The 18258-nt window shown below is 40.7% G+C and overlaps 1 protein-coding gene across 1 annotated transcript; it reads right to left on the minus strand.

Moving 5' to 3' along the window:
• Positions 1 to 15065: 15065 nt before the first annotated feature.
• On the minus strand, positions 15066 to 17893 carry DUSP1 (dual specificity phosphatase 1). The gene is made up of 4 exons (XM_056569416.1): positions 17260 to 17893; positions 16998 to 17146; positions 16500 to 16719; positions 15066 to 16124 (listed from the first exon to the last, which is right to left on the minus strand). The coding sequence occupies exons 1-4, from the start codon at positions 17627 to 17629 to the stop codon at positions 15754 to 15756; spliced, it is 1110 nt and encodes a 369-aa protein (XP_056425391.1). The 5' UTR covers positions 17630 to 17893; the 3' UTR covers positions 15066 to 15753.
• Positions 17894 to 18258: the final 365 nt, after the last annotated feature.

Genomic DNA, 18258 nt, shown 5'->3' on the forward strand with positions numbered 1-18258 from the left:
CTAACCCCATGGCATCTTTGCTGCCTCTGCTGCTAAAGAGGAGAACTATAAAATCCTCTCCAGGTGGTACTACTTCCCGTGGATGTTCATTGTATGTATCCTGGCGCGTCGAGCCTTTGTTGGAGATGTCAGCAGGCTGAGGGCACTCTTCTTAATGTGTGGTGGAGTTGTCCACGTATCAAGGCCTTTGGGGCTGATATCACTCACTTGTATGAAGCTTTCTCCGGAAAATCTGTCTCTAACTCCCCCCAGGTAGTGCTACTCTCCTTGATCCCAGGTTCTTTTGCGCAGATTGAAAAGGGCCTGTTGAGGCACTTCTTGATGGCAAAGCACATAGTTATCCCTCGCCACTGGAAGTCCTAAACGGCTCCGTCTTGAGCTGGGTGGCTGGTAGAAATTAAGAGTATCATGCAAATGGAAGACATACTTGCTGAGGAACATGACCGGTCTGACCACTTTATCTCCGTGTGGCTCCCATGGCAACTGTTCATGGGCTCCCCTGACTTCTCTCATTTATTGGGCTGAGCATGTGTCCTCCTATGACTGGGTTCCTTTCCTCTTTCCTTCTTCTTTCTCTGTCCTCTTGATTCTCTTTTTCTTTCTTTTCTCTCTTTCCCCTTTACAATTCCTGATGGTTTTCTTTGTTTGCTTCTTTATGCCTTTGTTTCTTCCTTAATTTCTTTTATCCTTTTATTAGTGTGTTTTCTTTATTTACTTATTGTCTTTCTTTTTTTTTTCTTTTACTGCTTCTATACCCTGTTTATGTGCATACTTAGCAGTTGGTTCTGTGTGGGGCAGGTTTGATTTGGTACCTGTTAGTGTAGGGCAATTTCTGCACAATCTTAGCTCTGTGTGATTACTGTAATTTGAGCTTTTCTTTGTTAAACATGAAAAATCTTATACCTTTTTGCCATTGTGAATGTGTTCAAGCATTTCTTAATTTTTTTCACCATGCCGCTTTTGTTGTCTAATTGTGGACATGTGTTTTATTCTGTTGGTGTCAATAAAAATGGATTATACATAAATTCATTGTTTACAGAGGGAGATATATGGTCGATGACAATGATTTTATTGACCACACAAATATACAGTATCCAAACAAACAAGCTGGTATGTAATTTGATCACTGGCCCCTTTACATGGGGCAATTGTAAGAAATGATCATTCCTGTAAAAGGACCTTAACACAGTAGAAATGTTTTTGTTTTTTTATTTTTTCTTTATAATATGGGGAAAGTAAAAGCATGCACCATTTTTTTTTACATGTGTGGAAGAAAACAGATACAACGACAACTCGAGGGGGTGGGGAGTTCCATTTCCTTTATCAGTTTACACCACATTATCTAATTTTGATCGTGCCAAAGGCAACAAATGGCCTGGCAAAAGCTGTTTGTTTGTGTCAATGAATGAGTCACGTCAGGATAACAAGCAGGCCCTGATAAAATGCTACGCAGGTACTTTTTTTTCATTAGTCTGCAAAGCTTATCTGTGTTGTGATCTGGATGAGTCTGGCTCATAGTGGATGTAGCAAGTTCCTTTTGTAAAAGGAAGCACAGCCTAACCAGCAACCGTCTCATCAGCTTATGTCATCTCAGACACAAGCAGCCCCAAAGAATCCATCTCCTCTCAAATAACTGGGATAAAGAGATTTTTATAACTGCTTCATTTATCTAAATGTTCTATGGTGAGAAGGATAATAATACAAATAGAGTACAGGGCATACTGGACAATTAATATATAACACCATAATGGAAAAAATATAGGCAAATATGACTATAAAATCAGTAACGAAGATAGGATTTGGCTTATAACAGCTTACGATCTAAGTGCAATAGTAGGAGTAACACAATATGTTTGGGACATTTAAAAATATAAATATAATATGAGTATATTTGGATGAATGAGTCTTCTATCATGAAAAATATTAAACTCACTGTCAAAATAACCTAACAATTTGACATGTAATTTATTTATTCATTTATTTATTTATTTTTTAAAGTCGGGAAGTTGGTTTGGAATCTACAAGCTGTATAATAACATTTTTAGGATCAGCTTTTTTGGTCATATGAGTTATACTAATACAGAAATATATTACTACAAAAAGGAATGGAGTCACTTTTTACCATACAAAACTTATATTTTATTGATATAAATTAAAATCGCATGAAAAACCTATAAAAAGGGAGAAATTTCCACTAGGTGAGAAAAACCGCGACACTCTGGCAAATGCATGTAAACAATATATCACTGTAAACATTATAACATGTTCCCATATTGTGCCAATGTCTGGGTTGAGGCACTCATACCCCTCAATATACTGTGCAACAAGCAAAGAACATATACATACCAAACAAAAGTATAATAGAAATAACATACACAGCCAGAGTGACTCCATCCCAACACACGTTTCAGGACGTCCTTCGTCCTGGACAAAGGACATCCCTAAACGTGAGTTGGGGTGCCATCACTCTGGCTGTGTATGTTATTTCTATTATACTTTTGTTTGGTATGTACAGTGGGGATCAAAAGTTTGGGCACCCCAGGTAAAAATTTGTATTAATGCATATAAAGAAGCCAAGGAAAGAAGAAAAATCTCCAAAAGGCATCAAATTACAGATTAGACATTCTTATAATATGTCAACAAAAGTTAGATTTTATTTCTATCATTGAAACTTTCAAAATAACAGAAAACAAAAAAATGGCGTCTGCAAAAGTTTGGGCACCCTGCAGAATTTATAGCATGCACTGCCCCCTTTGCAAAGCTGAGACCTGCCAGTGTCATGGATTGTTCTCAATCATCATCTGGGAAGACCAGGTGACGTCAATCTCAAAGGTTTTAAATGTCCAGACTCATCTGACCTTGCCCCAACAATCAGCACCATGGGTTTTTCTAAGCAGTTGTCTAGAAATCTGAAACTGAAAATAGTTGACGCTCACAAAGCTGGAGAAGGCTTTAAGAAGATAGCAAAACGTTTTCAGATGTCAATATCCTCTGTTTGGAATGTAATTAAGAAATGGCAGTCATAAGGAACAGTGGAAGTTAAAGCAAGATCTGAAAGACCAAGAAAAATATCAGACAGAACAGCTCGCAGGATTGTGAGAAAAACAATTCAAAACCCACGTTTGACTGCACAATCCCTCCAGAAAGATCTGGCAGACACTGGAGTTGTGGTACACTATTCCACTATAAAGAGATACTTGTACAAATATGGTCTTCATGGAAGAGTCATCAGAAGAAAACCTCATCTACGTCCTCACCACAAAAATCAGCGTTTGAACTTTGCAAATGAACATATAGACAAGCCTGATGCATTTTGGAAACAAGTTCTGTGGACCGATGAGGTTAAAATTGAACTTTTTGGCCGGAATGAAAAAAAGGTACGTTTGGAGAAGAAGGGGAACAGAATTTAATGAAAAGAACCTCTGTTCAACTGTTAAGCATGGGGGTGGATCAATCATGCTTTGGGGTTGTATTGCAGCCAGTGGCACAGGGAACATCTCCCGAGTAGAAGGAAAAATGGATTCAATAAAATGTCAGCAAATTTTGGATGCTAACTTGATGCCATCTGTAAAAAAGCTGAAGTTAAAGAGAGGATAGCTTCTACAAATGGATAATGATCCTAAACACACCTCAAAATCCACGGGGGATAACATCAAGAGGCGTAAACTTAAGGTTTTGCCATGGCCTTCACAATCTCCTGACCTCAACATAATTGAAAACCTATGGATAGACCTTAAAAGAGCAGTGTGCATGACAGACAGTCCAGAAATCTCAAAGAACTGGAAGACTTTTGTAAGGAAGAATGGGCAAAGGTACCTCAAACAAGAACTGAAAGACTCTTGGCAGGCTACAAAAAGCGTTAACAAGCTGTGATACTTGCCAAAGGGGGCAGTACAAGATATTAACTCTGCAGGGTGCCCAAACTTTTGCAGATGCCTTTTTTTTTGTTTTCTGTTATTTTGAAAGTGTAAATGATGGAAATAAAATCTGGAAAGAGTGTCTAATCTGTAATTTGATGCCTTTTGGAGATTTTTCCATCTTTCCTTGGCTTATTTATGCACATTAATACACATTTTTACCTAGGGTGCCCAAACTTTTGATCCCCACTGTATATGTTCTTTGCTTATTGCACGGTATATTGAGGGGTATGAGAGCCTCAACAAAATATAAGTTTTATATGGTAACAAGTGACTCTGTTCCTTTTTGTAGTAATTTGTTGTACCTGGGAGTACACATTAGGCCCAATAATTACAAACAGACATATGCACATTCAGTGATACTGTTATATGGTGTCTAATTGTAATTAGTTGTCTATTGGTTTTGGTTAATATAGAAAAATGAAAAACTAGTCCTCTAGTTTTCCCCAACATTTACTATTGAAAAAGGGGGATATGAAACATTATTACTGCTGTTCATGCCAGTCATTTTAATTATGCATGGTAGAAAATGTTTGTAGTGGTATCACCTAATACTACAGCAGGTTATAGTTTTTATGTCTATGACTAGTAGAAAGGTGAAGATAAATGGAACTGACAGCTGCAGTAATTTCCTGCCATGTATAAATTTGTAGCCAGTGATTGGGGCAGATAGGGACCTGGGCACTGCGCGCCCTTTGCGAGGCATTGTGCTTGGGAATTCCGCTTGGAGATTCCATTGCACTAATCTAGCATTGGTGTGAAAATTCTGCTGCGGAAAGTCACCCGCTAAAATTTACATTCTTTCACCGTAATTATGTGCTGACTGCATTGCAGCCAATGGTGATGGCAAAGGATTTTGGCACCGGCCAGACTATATCCAGGCGGACATTCCGTAGTGTGAACATACCCTGAAGTGTGTAAAAAGTGTGCAGTTCCTAGCATGACCTGAAGAATGATAATGATATGCTGGGAAGAAAGGTGCCAGACATCATCTTTTGATGGATCTTGAGTGACTATAGCGCTGATCACACATTGTCAACGGCAGAATAAACATTTACATCCGGTGACTCACGAGTGACGTCTTCTCTGTTCGGAGTTGTTCATTTTCTTCTACGTCCTCTTCTCCATCCTGCTCAGGCTGCCATGATGTCTTCTTCCAGTCACATTGCAACTATGCAGAGTTTGCTGCCCAGATGTCTTTGGATCACTAGCAGGAGCATAGCTATAGTGGGTGAAGATGTAGCAGTTGCACCAGGGCACTGGAGCCTTAGGGGGCCCCAAGGCACTTCTGCCCCATAACAACATACCAGTATTATAAGTATCACATGGCAGACATGGGGCCTGTTACAGATTTTGCATTGGGGCCCAGAGGCTACAAGTTATGTCTCTTATCACTTGCCTCTATACTAGCTCCTACTACTGTCATACACCGCCACATGTTTGTCTCCCTGATTTAAACATTTATTCCTCTATGATTGTCTGAATTTTCTTTAAAAAAAAAAAAAAAGGAAAAAAAAGCTGCACACATTACCTACCTATATACCCAGCAGCCAGTCACTGACCCAGAAGCCACTGATCACTGCTAGGTATATGGATATATCATCTCTTTAGGGAAGTAAAAATGATCTGTTCCTCTTATGACCTTGCCACCATGCTGTTAAAACTGTGCCCCTAATGATCGGTGCCATCATGACCCACTTATCTGTGCCACCATGCCCCTAATAATCTGTGCTACCCTAGTGAACTGTGCCACCTTGCCTTAAAAAAGGTGCCACCATGCTATCATGTCTTTAAAAACTGTGCCCCTGTGCCTCCATGCCCTTAATTAACTGTGCCACCATGCCACTATGCCTTTAATGAACTGTGCCATCATGCCCTTAATGAACTAAGCCACAATTCCACTGTGCTCCCTAAATCATTATTTCCCAATCTGTGCCTCTTGGAGGGGCAAGCTGTGCATAACTAGCTTGCCCCCTGACTTGTGAGCAGTAAGGGGTTAAGAAATATACAGGCAAGGTTTTAGCCCCCTCCCCCGCCTGTAAAACTTGCCAGTGGCTATAGTGGTATGTCCCATGGGTGGGGGGGGGGGGGGGAGTGCACCAATCAGTGGTTCAATAGTTTTACGGGCTTTCAGGGGCCCTCCCCTGGGTATTTATAGCTGTGGTGCCTCCTTTCCCCCCTCAATCTGCCCAGGACCCGGAGTTTTACCCTCTCTCCCTCCCTTTTTTGTATCTCTGTTTATTGTAAGTCACAGCTTGGCGGTAAGAAGATGGTGAAAGCGGGGTCAACCCGGGGTAGACCTCCACACAGGACAGTGTGGCAGCACCTCTCGGGTTGGCAAGAAGCCAATCAGTGTCTTTGTTACAGTTAAATTGTTATTTATATAAGTAATTTTATAAATAAAGCTGTGGCCGATTCCCACCCACGGAAAAGTAAAATTGTTGTTGGGTCAGTTATTATTTAATTATTTATTGTAGTAAGGGGGAGGGTAGTTATAGCCTGCTAGGAGCTAATTGGTTCTCATCAGTCTTCGATTTTGCTAAACTAAAAACTGCCATCATGCACTGACAGCAGGAAATGATGGGAGTTATAGTTTTGCCCCAACTGGAGAGCCACAGATTGGCGAACACTGATACTAATAATCTGCCCCCTCACCTATCTCACCTACTGCGCTACTCTGGGCTCCTCTGTCCAGGTTTGACTGTTGTAGATGCAGACAGCACTAATTGATCCAACACCACACAGCAAGCAGTGACAGGGAGCCAAACATTTGTTTTACTCAGCTTTTTTATTTGTATTGGTGGCTTACAAACAACACTGGAAAAAAAATTAATAAATTAAATGGGCACTCTCATTAAAAGAATTTTTGCTATTGCACTCCTTATGGTAAATGAAAAATATTTCCAAAAATATTTGTTTAAAAAAAATGAAGTTTTCTATGTTTTGTTTGTGCTTAAAAAAGCTGAAGAGCACATTTTCCCCCATCTCATACACAGACTTTGGACCAAAGTCCAAACACAGGAAGTGCTGCCGCCTGGTGTGCTGAGGAGGGGGGTCCAATCAACAGCATATGGCAGTTATGTGTGTGAGGAGCTATGATTGGGTGAGGCTGGACACCCCCCCCCCCCCCCCTCAGCACACCAGGCGGCACTTCCTGTGTTTGGACTTTGGTCCAAAGTCTGTGTATAAGATGGGGGAAAATGTGCTCTTGAGCTTTTTTAAGCACAACTAAAACATAGAAAACGTCATTTTTTTAAAACAAAGATTATTAGAGATATTTTTCATTTATCATAAGGAGTGCAATAGCAAAACTTTGTTTTAATGAGAGTGACCCTTTAATAGTGAATAAAACAAGGCCTGATGCGGCCATGTTAATAAAAAGAAATAATGTTTTGGCTCCTCAAATACAGAGAGGCAATAACTGAAAAATATGTAAACATTAAAGTATATTCATGAAGGAAAAGTAAGACTGTGCTGAATAATAGAAGGGGGGAGGGGTATTGATAATTTTGTGGTGGTAACTGGCAATACCTTTGTTTTCCTTGAGTCAGCCTTGTCTCAGTCTTCTGTAATTTGCAAAACCTGCAAGAGAAATGGGGGAAGGGATGTGACAGCTGCAGTTACCACATGTCTGGCCTAAATGTGTTTATCCCTTTCAAATCCATTTACATGTTAAGTTCACACCATATTACTTGTGAACAGTGCAGCTGAATATTCTTAAGTGTATGCATGCACAGCTGAATATGTCTGCCATTGACTGCCATGTCAGAAACATACACTGTGCTCTATATTATTCTTTTGTAGACAGTTGTATTGAAAAGCGTAGCTTGGAAGCCAACTGTGTGCTAAAAGGACAACCACTTGGCCTATATCTTGGTCTATGGGCTTGTTAGATCTTAGCCTCTGCAGAATTTAAAGACATATTAATTGAATTCAAATTCACATATATACATATAAAACATATGTTTACACATATAGTATATATATATATATATATATATATATATATATATATATATATATGTATAGAGAGAGAGAGCATATTTGGTTGAACACAATAGGTGTCATGCATAAAACCTGTTTAAATGGGTACTCCACTGGAAAACATTTTGCATTATGTATTTATTTATGTTTAATCAACTGGTGCCAGAAAGTTAAACAGATTTGTAAATTACTTCTATTAAAAAATATTAATCCTTCCAGTACTTATTAGCTGCTGTATGATCCACAGGAAGTTCTTTTCTTTTTGAATTCCTTTCTGTCTGACCACAGTGCTCTCTGTTGACACCTCTGTCCATTTTAAGAACTGTCCAGAGTAGGAGCAAATCCCCATAGCAAACCTCTCCTGCTCTGGACAGTTCCTAAAATGGATAGAGATGTCTGCAGAGAGCACTGTGGTCAGACAGAAAGGAAATTCAAAAAGAAAAGAACTTCCTGTGGATCATACAGCAGCTGATAAGTACTGGAAGGATTAAGTAGCACTTCTGTAGCCCTATGCATGATAGTCATTTTTCCAAATAACATTCATTGTTAAATCGGTGCCTAAATGTCTGAATGAGGCGCTGTTCTTCCCATTCTCTGCCATATATACATATGCATAGGGCAAGAAGCTTCCCGTTCCATTTTCACAGCACCTGCCTCCTGTGTGGACCAAGCACCATAGAATCACACTACACTGTGCTGGGAAAGGGTGCTGTGGAGGAGGATGCTTCTTCTCCTATGGCATAGTTATATACGGTTGGGCACCTCTGTTCAGACATTTTGGCGACAATTTTACAATGAATGTCATTATGAAAGATGATCATTTAAAAAAAAAAAATGAAGCTGTCATTTTGGGTACCCTTTAATATAGCAGGTCAAAAAACGTTATTAGCCTACAATATTATCACCTTAAGGACCAAGGGCATACATGTACGTACTTGGCCCCACTCCCCTGCTATGATGCAGGGTTATGGGCTGACCCCGCCTAATAGCTGGGTGGTCCCAGCAGCTATCAAAGTTTTTATACTACACAATGTATTTATTGCATATTTTATTATATTTGTCTGTTTGACAGTTCTTAAATCACATGACCTATAGCTAAACCTATGAGATTCAGAAGGCGGTCTGAACTGATAATATCACATTGTTTGCACTTGGGTTTCCACCAATCATGTGTATTTGCTACCCATATCAGTATGCTTTATTGATGTATGTACTATGCTGGAAAAAGGCTTGTTAGCCGAAACATTGCACTTGTTTATGCTGTGATGCAATAAAAAGCCTGCACTTTAACCGGACCTAGTGATTGGTGCTGTTTCCATGAGCTTAATAAATGTGCTGTGCACAACGCTGCTGGGGCTGATTTGTTCTCCCCCTTGCAGCCTGTGCAAACCTGCGTTCAGAGAAGCAGGTGGGGCTGAGAAGGGGAGATGAGGAGCCCCTGCAAACCTGCGTTCTCCGAAGTTAGGTGGAGCAGAGGGAGGGGAGAAGAGGGAGGTGTGTACCTCTCTCTCCCTGCTCTGTCTTTGCTCTGCTGGGGGGAGGAGCAGAAGCAATTTTGCACGGGGTGCAGGTTTGCACCACACGCCCCCTCCATTCATGTCTATGGAAGAAGGCATGATGGAACCCCCCGCAATCATTAACACCAATGTGTGCCAGCATTCATGAACTCCCCCAGTGAGTTTATACAACCCATCTCCCTCCCATCTTTTATCTCATGTATCATGCAGTTCTGAAAACACTGGAAGTTTGGATTCATACTTACGTAAATGTCCTCCCCTTGGATCCTTAGTACAGGTCTCCCATTCAATACATTGATAAAGTAATATGTTATTGTTGGAGATCTCTCCCCAATGACACAGAGGTTCTCTGTAAGAAGATGGCAGTCTATGAATTAATTCATGAATTACTATCTGACCTACTTTCACTGGGAAGATCTCATAACACGTAACTACTGCCAGGACTACAGGAAACCAGATTTACAAGGTATAATTCGGACTTTATCTGCTAATTTGCTGAGCATGTAAAATAAACATATTGGTACTTTCCACCAAGCAGACAGGCCTTAAAAAACAGTGGTTACATCTACTTCCAAGAAGGCGTAACCCAAAGTTTGGAGACTAGTCAAGAACAGAATCATTGCTATTAATTAATGTAGAATTGAGTCTTAGCCAACAAAAAGGCCTCATGTCCTCCAGAAAGCTACATGCTATAGCCCGTATGGTATCACAGACCCCAATGACACGGTACATGCCACATGTGGATTCATCTGGACTATATCTATATAACTATGAAAATAAACTTCTGTATGACTCCATATGAAATCAACATGGAACTTATACTAGAGACCCGCAATATAGTAATATAGTAAGGTCTTACCAAACAAGCTAACAGGCATCACTATCAGTACAAGAAAAAGAGTAAATGGGAATATTCTGATGTAAAATAGATGTATTCTGCAATAAACAATGACTTCTTTTGCCATTGCCACTTACACTTTTGTATTATTATCTCCCACAGACAATTCTAGACGAGCACATACATAATAGTGTCCATCATTAATAAACATGAACCAATAAATATGGACCAATTTATTTCTCAGAGTCCTAGAAGAATTACTTCTATGCAAATAGTTTCATTCAGGAGTTTGTCAACCTTGGCATTTATTTAGCATATCCTCTATGGAACAGTCTGTTCCTTATACAATGTAGAAGCTAGTTGTTGTTTACGTACGTCCCTTAAATACAAGAGTACAAGATGTGACTATAGTTTTGTCTGTAGGAGTTGCCCAGTTTATAAAGATTTAATGGATCAAAGATATAAAGATATCTTATTATCTTCAGCGTTAATATGATTCAGCTGCTTTTATTCATTCATATCTTGATCTCTACAAATAATATCCACAGCAGTTGTTTTAACTAAATATAGGACACAGAGGCACAGGGCAGACTCTGCAAAAGCAGCACTAGGCCGGAGGAATAGCTCCTGGGCCCTAAAGCAAAATCTTTAAAGTGTACCTGTCGTCAACAAAAACTTTTTAAATAATGTAGATGATTATATATATTTGTAATAAACATTAGTTAAAAAATATGTATATTTTTGTCCCTGCAGCTATTGCCTGTGTGTCTCTATAAGGAGTCCAAATACAGGAAGTGATGGTGGACAAGCAGGGCTCTGTGCAGTGAGGACAAGCAGGGCTCTGTAAACTGAGGACAAGCAGGGCTCTGTTCACTGAGAACAAGCCGTGCTGTGTTTACTGAGGACAAGCAGGGCTCTGTGCACTGAGGACAAGCAGGGCTCTGTGCACTGAGGACAAGCAGGGCTCTGTACACTGGGGACAAGCAGGGCTCTGTACACTGGGGACAAGCAGGGCTCTGTACACTGAGGACAAGCAGGGCTCTGTACACTGAGGACAAGCAGGGCTCTGTGCAGTGAGGACAAGCAGGGCTCTGTGCACTGAGGACAAGCAGGGCTCTGTGCAGTGAGGACAAGCAGGGCTCTGTACACTGAGGACAAGCAGGGCTCTGTACACTGAGGACAAGCAGGGCTCTGTACACTGAGGACAAGCAGGGCTCTGTGGAGTGAGGACAAGCAGGGCTCTGTACACTGAGGACAAGCAGGGCTCTGTTCACTGAGGACAAGCAGGGCTCTTTACACTGAGGACAAGCAGGGCTCTGTGCACTGAGGACAAGCAGGGCTCTGTGCACTGAGGACAAGCAGGGCTCTGTACACTGAGGACAAGCAGGGCTCTGTGCCCTGAGGACAAGCAGTGCTCTGTACACTCAGGACAAGCAGGGCTCTGTACACTGAGGACAAGCAGGGCTCTGTGGAGTGAGGACAAGCAGGGCTCTGTGGAGTGAGGACAAGCAGGGCTCTGTGGAGTGAGGACAAGCAGGGCTCTGTTCACTGAGGACAAGCAGGGCTCTTTACACTGAGGACAAGCAGGGCTCTGTGCACTGAGGACAAGCAGGGCTTTGTGCACTGAGGACAAGCAGGGCTCTGTACACTGAGGACAAGCAGGGCTCTGTACACTGAGGACAAGCAGGGCTCTGTACACTGAGGACAAGCAGGGCTCTGTACACTGAGGACAAGCAGGGCTCTGTACACTGAGGACAAGCAGGGCTCTGTGGAGTGAGGACAAGCAGGGCTCTGTACACTGAGGACAAGCAGGGCTCTGTTCACTGAGGACAAGCAGGGCTCTTTACACTGAGGACAAGCAGGGCTCTGTGCACTGAGGACAAGCAGGGCTCTGTGCACTGAGGACAAGCAGGGCTCTGTACACTGAGGACAAGCAGGGCTCTGTACACTGAGGACAAGCAGGGCTCTGTACACTGAGGACAAGCAGGGCTCTGTGCAGTGAGGCTCTGTGATGTGCTCCCGGCTCACACAGCAGGATGAGCGACAAGCCAGTAGCCTGCACAGATCCCTGCTTATCCTGCCCTCACTTGCTGTATTTGGACTCCTCACATAGACAAACATGAAATAGCTGCAGAGACAGCATTTTTTCACCCAAAAATATACAACATATACAACATATTAAATATACAAAATAGGGAGATTTATCAAAACCTGTGCAGAGGAACTTTTGCCCAGTTGCCCATAGCAACCAATCAGATTGTTTCTTTCATTTTACTGAGGCCTTGTTAAAAATGAAAGAAGCGATCTGATTGGTTGCTATGGGCAACTGGGCAACTTTTCCTCTGCACAGGTTTTAATAAATCTCCCTTATAATGTTATTATCTACATTATATAAAAAGTTTTTGTTGACAACAGGTACACTTTAAGTTCCATTTATGATACTGATGACCTCTCACATGGCCTTGGACATCTTATGATCTCTTAAAATTAGGGGCCTTGATTTCCACTCAAACACCAGAACTTTGTTTCAGCTGCTACCTATGCAACCCCTATAGCAACATTCCCGCCAGTTACTTTTCTAGGGATTCTCCATCCAGCACTGACTACAGGAAAAAGAAGATATCCCATATCTCATGAGAAGATCAGCTGCCTGAGATGGGGAATTAGCCATGCTTATACAGAAAAACAGATATTTACTCTGCTTGTACCTACCAATCTTTGGTTCAGAAAAATATTTCTGATTTCCTTTGTGTTCCTTTTAATATTCTTTTGGGTCCAGGAAACACATTTGAATGTAAAGTTCTTAAAACCTTTGGTATAGACTATAGACATTTAGATATTAGCTGGTGACTGGTTCATCCTCCTGTATGTGATTCTATATTTATAAAACATGGCTGGACAATCAATATAACACTTTCAACTTCAATTCTCATAGTCTGCAAGTTCTCGCGAGCAGGGTCCTCACTCCTCCTTAAATATTTAGTGTGTAATATTGTAATGCCTGATATTTGTCTTTATTTGTACTCCCCAAATTGTAAAGTGCTGCGAAATCTGCTGGTGCTAATTATATAAATAAATATTATTATTCTTATGGACTACGATCAATGGTGAGGCCCAGATGTCACTGTGTTCGGGCTTGTAAGGTTGGAAAGCTGTGCTGTTCAGTATATTAATGGATACTGTTTTTTTATTATTTAAATGGGCACTGTCAGATTTAAATGGGCACTGTCTGATACAAAATAATTTAAATGTTGTAAAGCATGCAAAACCAATAGGTTTTGCAATTGCTTTCATTAGAAAATTTTCAGTATTTCGTACTGAAAATACCAGTCAAACAACTGCCCCCCCCCCCCCCGCCTGCTTGAACTCATACTAGTCCTACTGTGTCCATGCATCATCACCTATGTCATGGACACACTTCCTTGATTGACAGCTGTGAGTTCAGGGCTAACAGATGGAGGAAAAATCATCCCACTGTCAGCTTGTGTCCCGCCACTGTCAGTGAGGACAAGCTGGGAGTTGTAGTTTTGCTAATGCTAGGGGAGATGTGAGCAGACAGCATACTGAGGGAGGGGGCGGAGACCTGCACAGTGAGGCCACGCCTCCTCCCTTTAAGAGGAATTCAGACTAGTGAGCTAAATTAAAAGTGTAATAAAAAAATAAATAAAGGTGCTAGACACATAAAAATTAGATGTACATGGTCAGGATTAGGTGGTGAGTGATATATATATATATATATATATATATATATATATAAAAATATTTTGTTGGATCTGATGGGTACACTTTAAGTATTTCCAAGCATATACGGTTAACTATATGATGAAATGTGATGTGAGCTTAATATTGACTGACTAATATATATATATATATATATATATATATATATATATATATATATATGTATATATATTATACATATATATATATATATATATATATATATATATATATATATCATGTATTGAATTCTATAATATTAATGCACTATTGATTTAAGTAATATAAAAACTGAGGATACCGGGTCATCATATGGAATAAATTAGTAAATTAATTTTATATATTGTATTATATATTTTTTGCTTTGTTCTTTTATACATATCCCAACATATTTCATAATGCTGCACAGAGTTTGTTGGATTTGGAGTGTTTATGTGTACTTGTGTTAGGATGAAGAGACTGTGAGCCCAATAAGGACAGGGACTGATGTGATTATATCACTTGCAAAGGGGTGTGGAATATGCTAACACTGCAATCCACAACTACATGAGGTTAGAAGTTTCTTTGTGTTTCTATCTACTGAAGAGATACAATGCATTCAGAAAGTCTTCTGATCCTTTTACTTTTTCCACATTTTGTTATTTTGAGGCCTTGTGCTAAAATTAAAAAAAAATCAAGTTTTCCCCATCATTCTATGTGTTAAAAGTAAAAAAAAAAAAAAAAAAAAATTCTTATGGACTTAAGTATTCAGACCCTTTGCTATATTACTTGTAATTTAGCTCTAGGGCCTTCCATTTCTTTTGATCATCTCGGAGATGTTTTTCCACCTTGATAGTATCAGCCTGTGGTAAATTTATTGGACATAATTTGGAAAGGCACAGCCAAGCCATGACCCAAAACCACATTCTGTGTTCACTTTGTCATTATGAGGTATTGAGAGCAGAATGATGGGGGGGAAGTTGATTTTTGTTATTAAGGCCACAACATAACAAATGTGAAAAGGTAAAAGGGTCTGAAGAGTTCCACAATTGTAGAATTCTACAGCTACCTTTAATAACACAGTAAATTAATACGAGATCGGCACCACATTTCAGTACAAAGTCATAATTTATTCTATTCAGTATAAAAAGGTCATAGTTCTGTATTAAAAATGTCTTCTATCTGGAGAAGAAATATATTATTTTACATCATAAATAAGATCATAGCATATATACAATTGTCAGCAAACTCAGAAGAAGGCTCCGGCCTAGTGCTTTTTGTCATCAGTGCTTTGGAATCTGAAGCTGGTCTTGAATTACCAACAGGAATTACAGTACCAGAAAATACTGAGGTATTTCTTCTTTGCTTCGTTGAAAATCTTAGGCATCTGAAGGCAGGACGAAAACTGCAGAATAAATAAAGGACGTACGTTTCTTCTTGACAATTCACAGGCAGTAGCCTCTCTCCATCTAGTAGCAGTACAAAAAGTTCAGGAATGGAAAATACTGTGAAATCCCCATTAAACGGAGATTATAAACACAATTCAGACGTAAAACAAAAGGCATTTGTGACCTGTCATTTTCTGATTTCCTAAGTGGTCAGGACCTATGTCCAAAATCATGACAGGTCATGTCAGTTGTATGTTCATTGTGGTTTCACCAGTTCATCTTGTCCTTCACGCCTTATTTGACTGTGATGGCTTAAAACAAAAAAAAACAAAAAAAAAAAAAAAAAATATTGCACTTCGAGTAACACATTTAGTCCATGTGCTTTAGTCCAGTTCTTTTGACTGCGCCCCCTAGCAGCTTGGTGATGTAGTGATTGGACTTTGAAGGTAACTCAGAGAGCTCGCTGCTGGGTGAACAGGGATGGAAACTGGGAAATTGAAGACAGTAGTAGTAGATGTTCCCCTGTCCAAAACAGATATTGAGGGGCTACCGACTTCTGCCGAACAGGATGGTGCTAATACTTGAGACTCAAATTGAAGTAACTGTCCCATGAAACTGAAATTTGGGGAAATGATGCTCCTTCTCTGCTTGACAAACTCAAAAGCTTCATCCAGCTTCACCCGGTTAGTCCTCATAAGATAGGCCAGGCAGATGGTAGCTGAACGAGAGATGCCAGCTTGACAGTGGACAAACACTCTCCCACCTTGATTTTTGATAGAGTCTGAAAAGGAACAATGCAATCGGTTATTATGGTGATACAATAATGTCAAATATAGATCAGTGTGTTGAGCCTTGTTATAAATAAGGGAAGTGGTTCACTGCGTAGTAGGGACGTTTCTATCACTGAACACTAGGGGGCAGTGTTAAACACAAAAGAAGTTAATCCTATTCACTATTCATATGGTCAGCTTGTCCATATAAACAATGAGCTTTGTGTTTTGTAGCCTAGTAAATAAAAAAAAGTCTAACAATTAAAAAAAGGGATAAAAGTAATATTAAACTCATCTGGGATAATATGAACTAATGTATACATTAACCTATCCTTGAGTCAACTTTCTATTGTTAACAAACAGATCATCTAAAATAAAATATTTACCTATAAAATCAATAGCTTCATTGAACCAGGAGCTGATGTCTGCTTTATGACTGTCCTCCACAGGAATGCTCTTGTACTGGTAGTGTCCCTCAAAGTGGTTGGGGCAGTTGGCAGAAACATTGATCAGGGCTGTGATGCCGAGGGTATCCAGCATGTCTTTTCTGGATGCATGGTATGCGCTGCCCAAGTACAAAAAGGGTAAAATTTCCACCGGTCCACCCTATAACAAAGCAAGAGAAGAGGGGAATTGGTTATTCATTTGGTCACATTGTTAAAGCTACAGTTATTCATTTACTAAGCACTGGGTGTTTGGTATGTAAACATTATACTGGACAATGTGGGCATGATCAAATTCTGGGAGAAGTTACTGCGTACATCAGGCATTGTCTAAAGTGAGTAATGTGTACAGTACTAAGTTACTGGGTAAGAAAGAGAGAAGCTTGTTTGACTTTAACCCTTTGCTAGCAAGAAACTTAAAGAGACATAACTTGTACCAACCTGATCATATAGTGGGGTGCCACAGGGGGTACAGTTGGAATCTGCGCTGCCTGGTACGCTGCTGGCACTTAAGGGTAGGCTCAGTCCGACTGGAGGAGAACATTTGTTGCAGAATTCAGGGCACTCAGAAGAGAATGCTTCATAACCACCTGAAAGAGAACATATTCATCATTGGTTAGATTGCATGCCATTACAAGGGCTATAGTAAATAAGACACCGTGGGTCTGGTCAACGAGTGTTTTGGAGGGAACATTCAATGTACCTTTAAGAAAGAAGATCCTGCTGCCCCGGGGGTCTCTGCACAGTGCACTCACTGCCAGCATCATGGTGCTGTCCTTCCTGAGGGTCTCCAGTTCACATGTCCTCTCATCCAGCAACACCACAGCCTCATACAAGCCTGCGATCAGCCGGCACCGCTGCTCTTCATTGGGGATGATGTGCTCCAAGCCCATGCTGCCCTTAGCCCTTCTCTTCACTATGGTGCTAAACCGGACATTGCTGGATCCGATGATGTGCGAAGAGCTGAAGGAAAAGAACGATCGACAGTCCAGCACCAAGCACTTGTGAGCCCTGTCTGCCAGGAGGGCTTTCAATGTACTGCAATCCATGCCACAAATCTCCATATTGACCATAGCTCTTCTCAATAAGGGGCTCAGTAGATTCAATCCGTGCGTCTTCAGACCCGCTGCAGTGCACTAGTCCAGTGAATGGCTTGTAACAGAGGAAGGTTGTAGTCGCAGTCGCCTTTGTGACCGCTTTGTCTGAATATTGTAGTAATAATATAGTTGCTAGAAATATAAATAAAAGAGTCCTGTGAGGAGAGCCACCAGCCTTGTTTCTTGTGTCCTTGTGTTACTTGTCTTTGGCTGGCTGGCTTTATCCTGTATAAGAGCAGTGAGCTCAGACAGGCTATATATACAGAGCGGGAGGAGGCTGGCTTTTTTATGAATGGGATGGGTCGTGTCTAGAAGGGGGAAGCATCTGCTAGATCAGGTGACGTAAGAGGTACGTAGCCTGCAGCAGTCACGTGATCCTTTCTGCATTTCCCTCCTTTCTGGTCTGTGCACTGACTGCCTAAGGCTACTAGCTGTGCACTGACTGCACAATGTACATGGGGTCGGGGGATGTTGTTGTAGAGGACTTTAGAGGCTAATGTCCTGAGTTTTTGGGAGTGTGGGTATAGTACGGCGGAGTTTGTTGATAGGAGTTTATGTGTGTAGAGCAGTGTTTGCCAACCAATGTGCCTCCAGCTGTTGCAAAA

This window comes from Hyla sarda, chromosome 4 (assembly GCF_029499605.1).
Source record: "Hyla sarda isolate aHylSar1 chromosome 4, aHylSar1.hap1, whole genome shotgun sequence".
NCBI classification, from domain to species: Eukaryota; Metazoa; Chordata; class Amphibia; order Anura; family Hylidae; genus Hyla; species Hyla sarda.

Coding starts and splice junctions, on each gene's coding strand:
- DUSP1 (XM_056569416.1), bottom strand. CDS start 17,629: ATGGTCAATATGGAGATTTGTGGCATGGATTGCAGTACATTGAAAGCC. Junction 17,147..17,259: donor CAGGATCTTCTTTCTTAAAG/GTACATTGAATG, acceptor GTTCTCTTTCAG/GTGGTTATGAAGCATTCTCT. Junction 16,720..16,997: donor GCACCCCACTATATGATCAG/GTTGGTACAAGT, acceptor GCTTTGTTATAG/GGTGGACCGGTGGAAATTTT.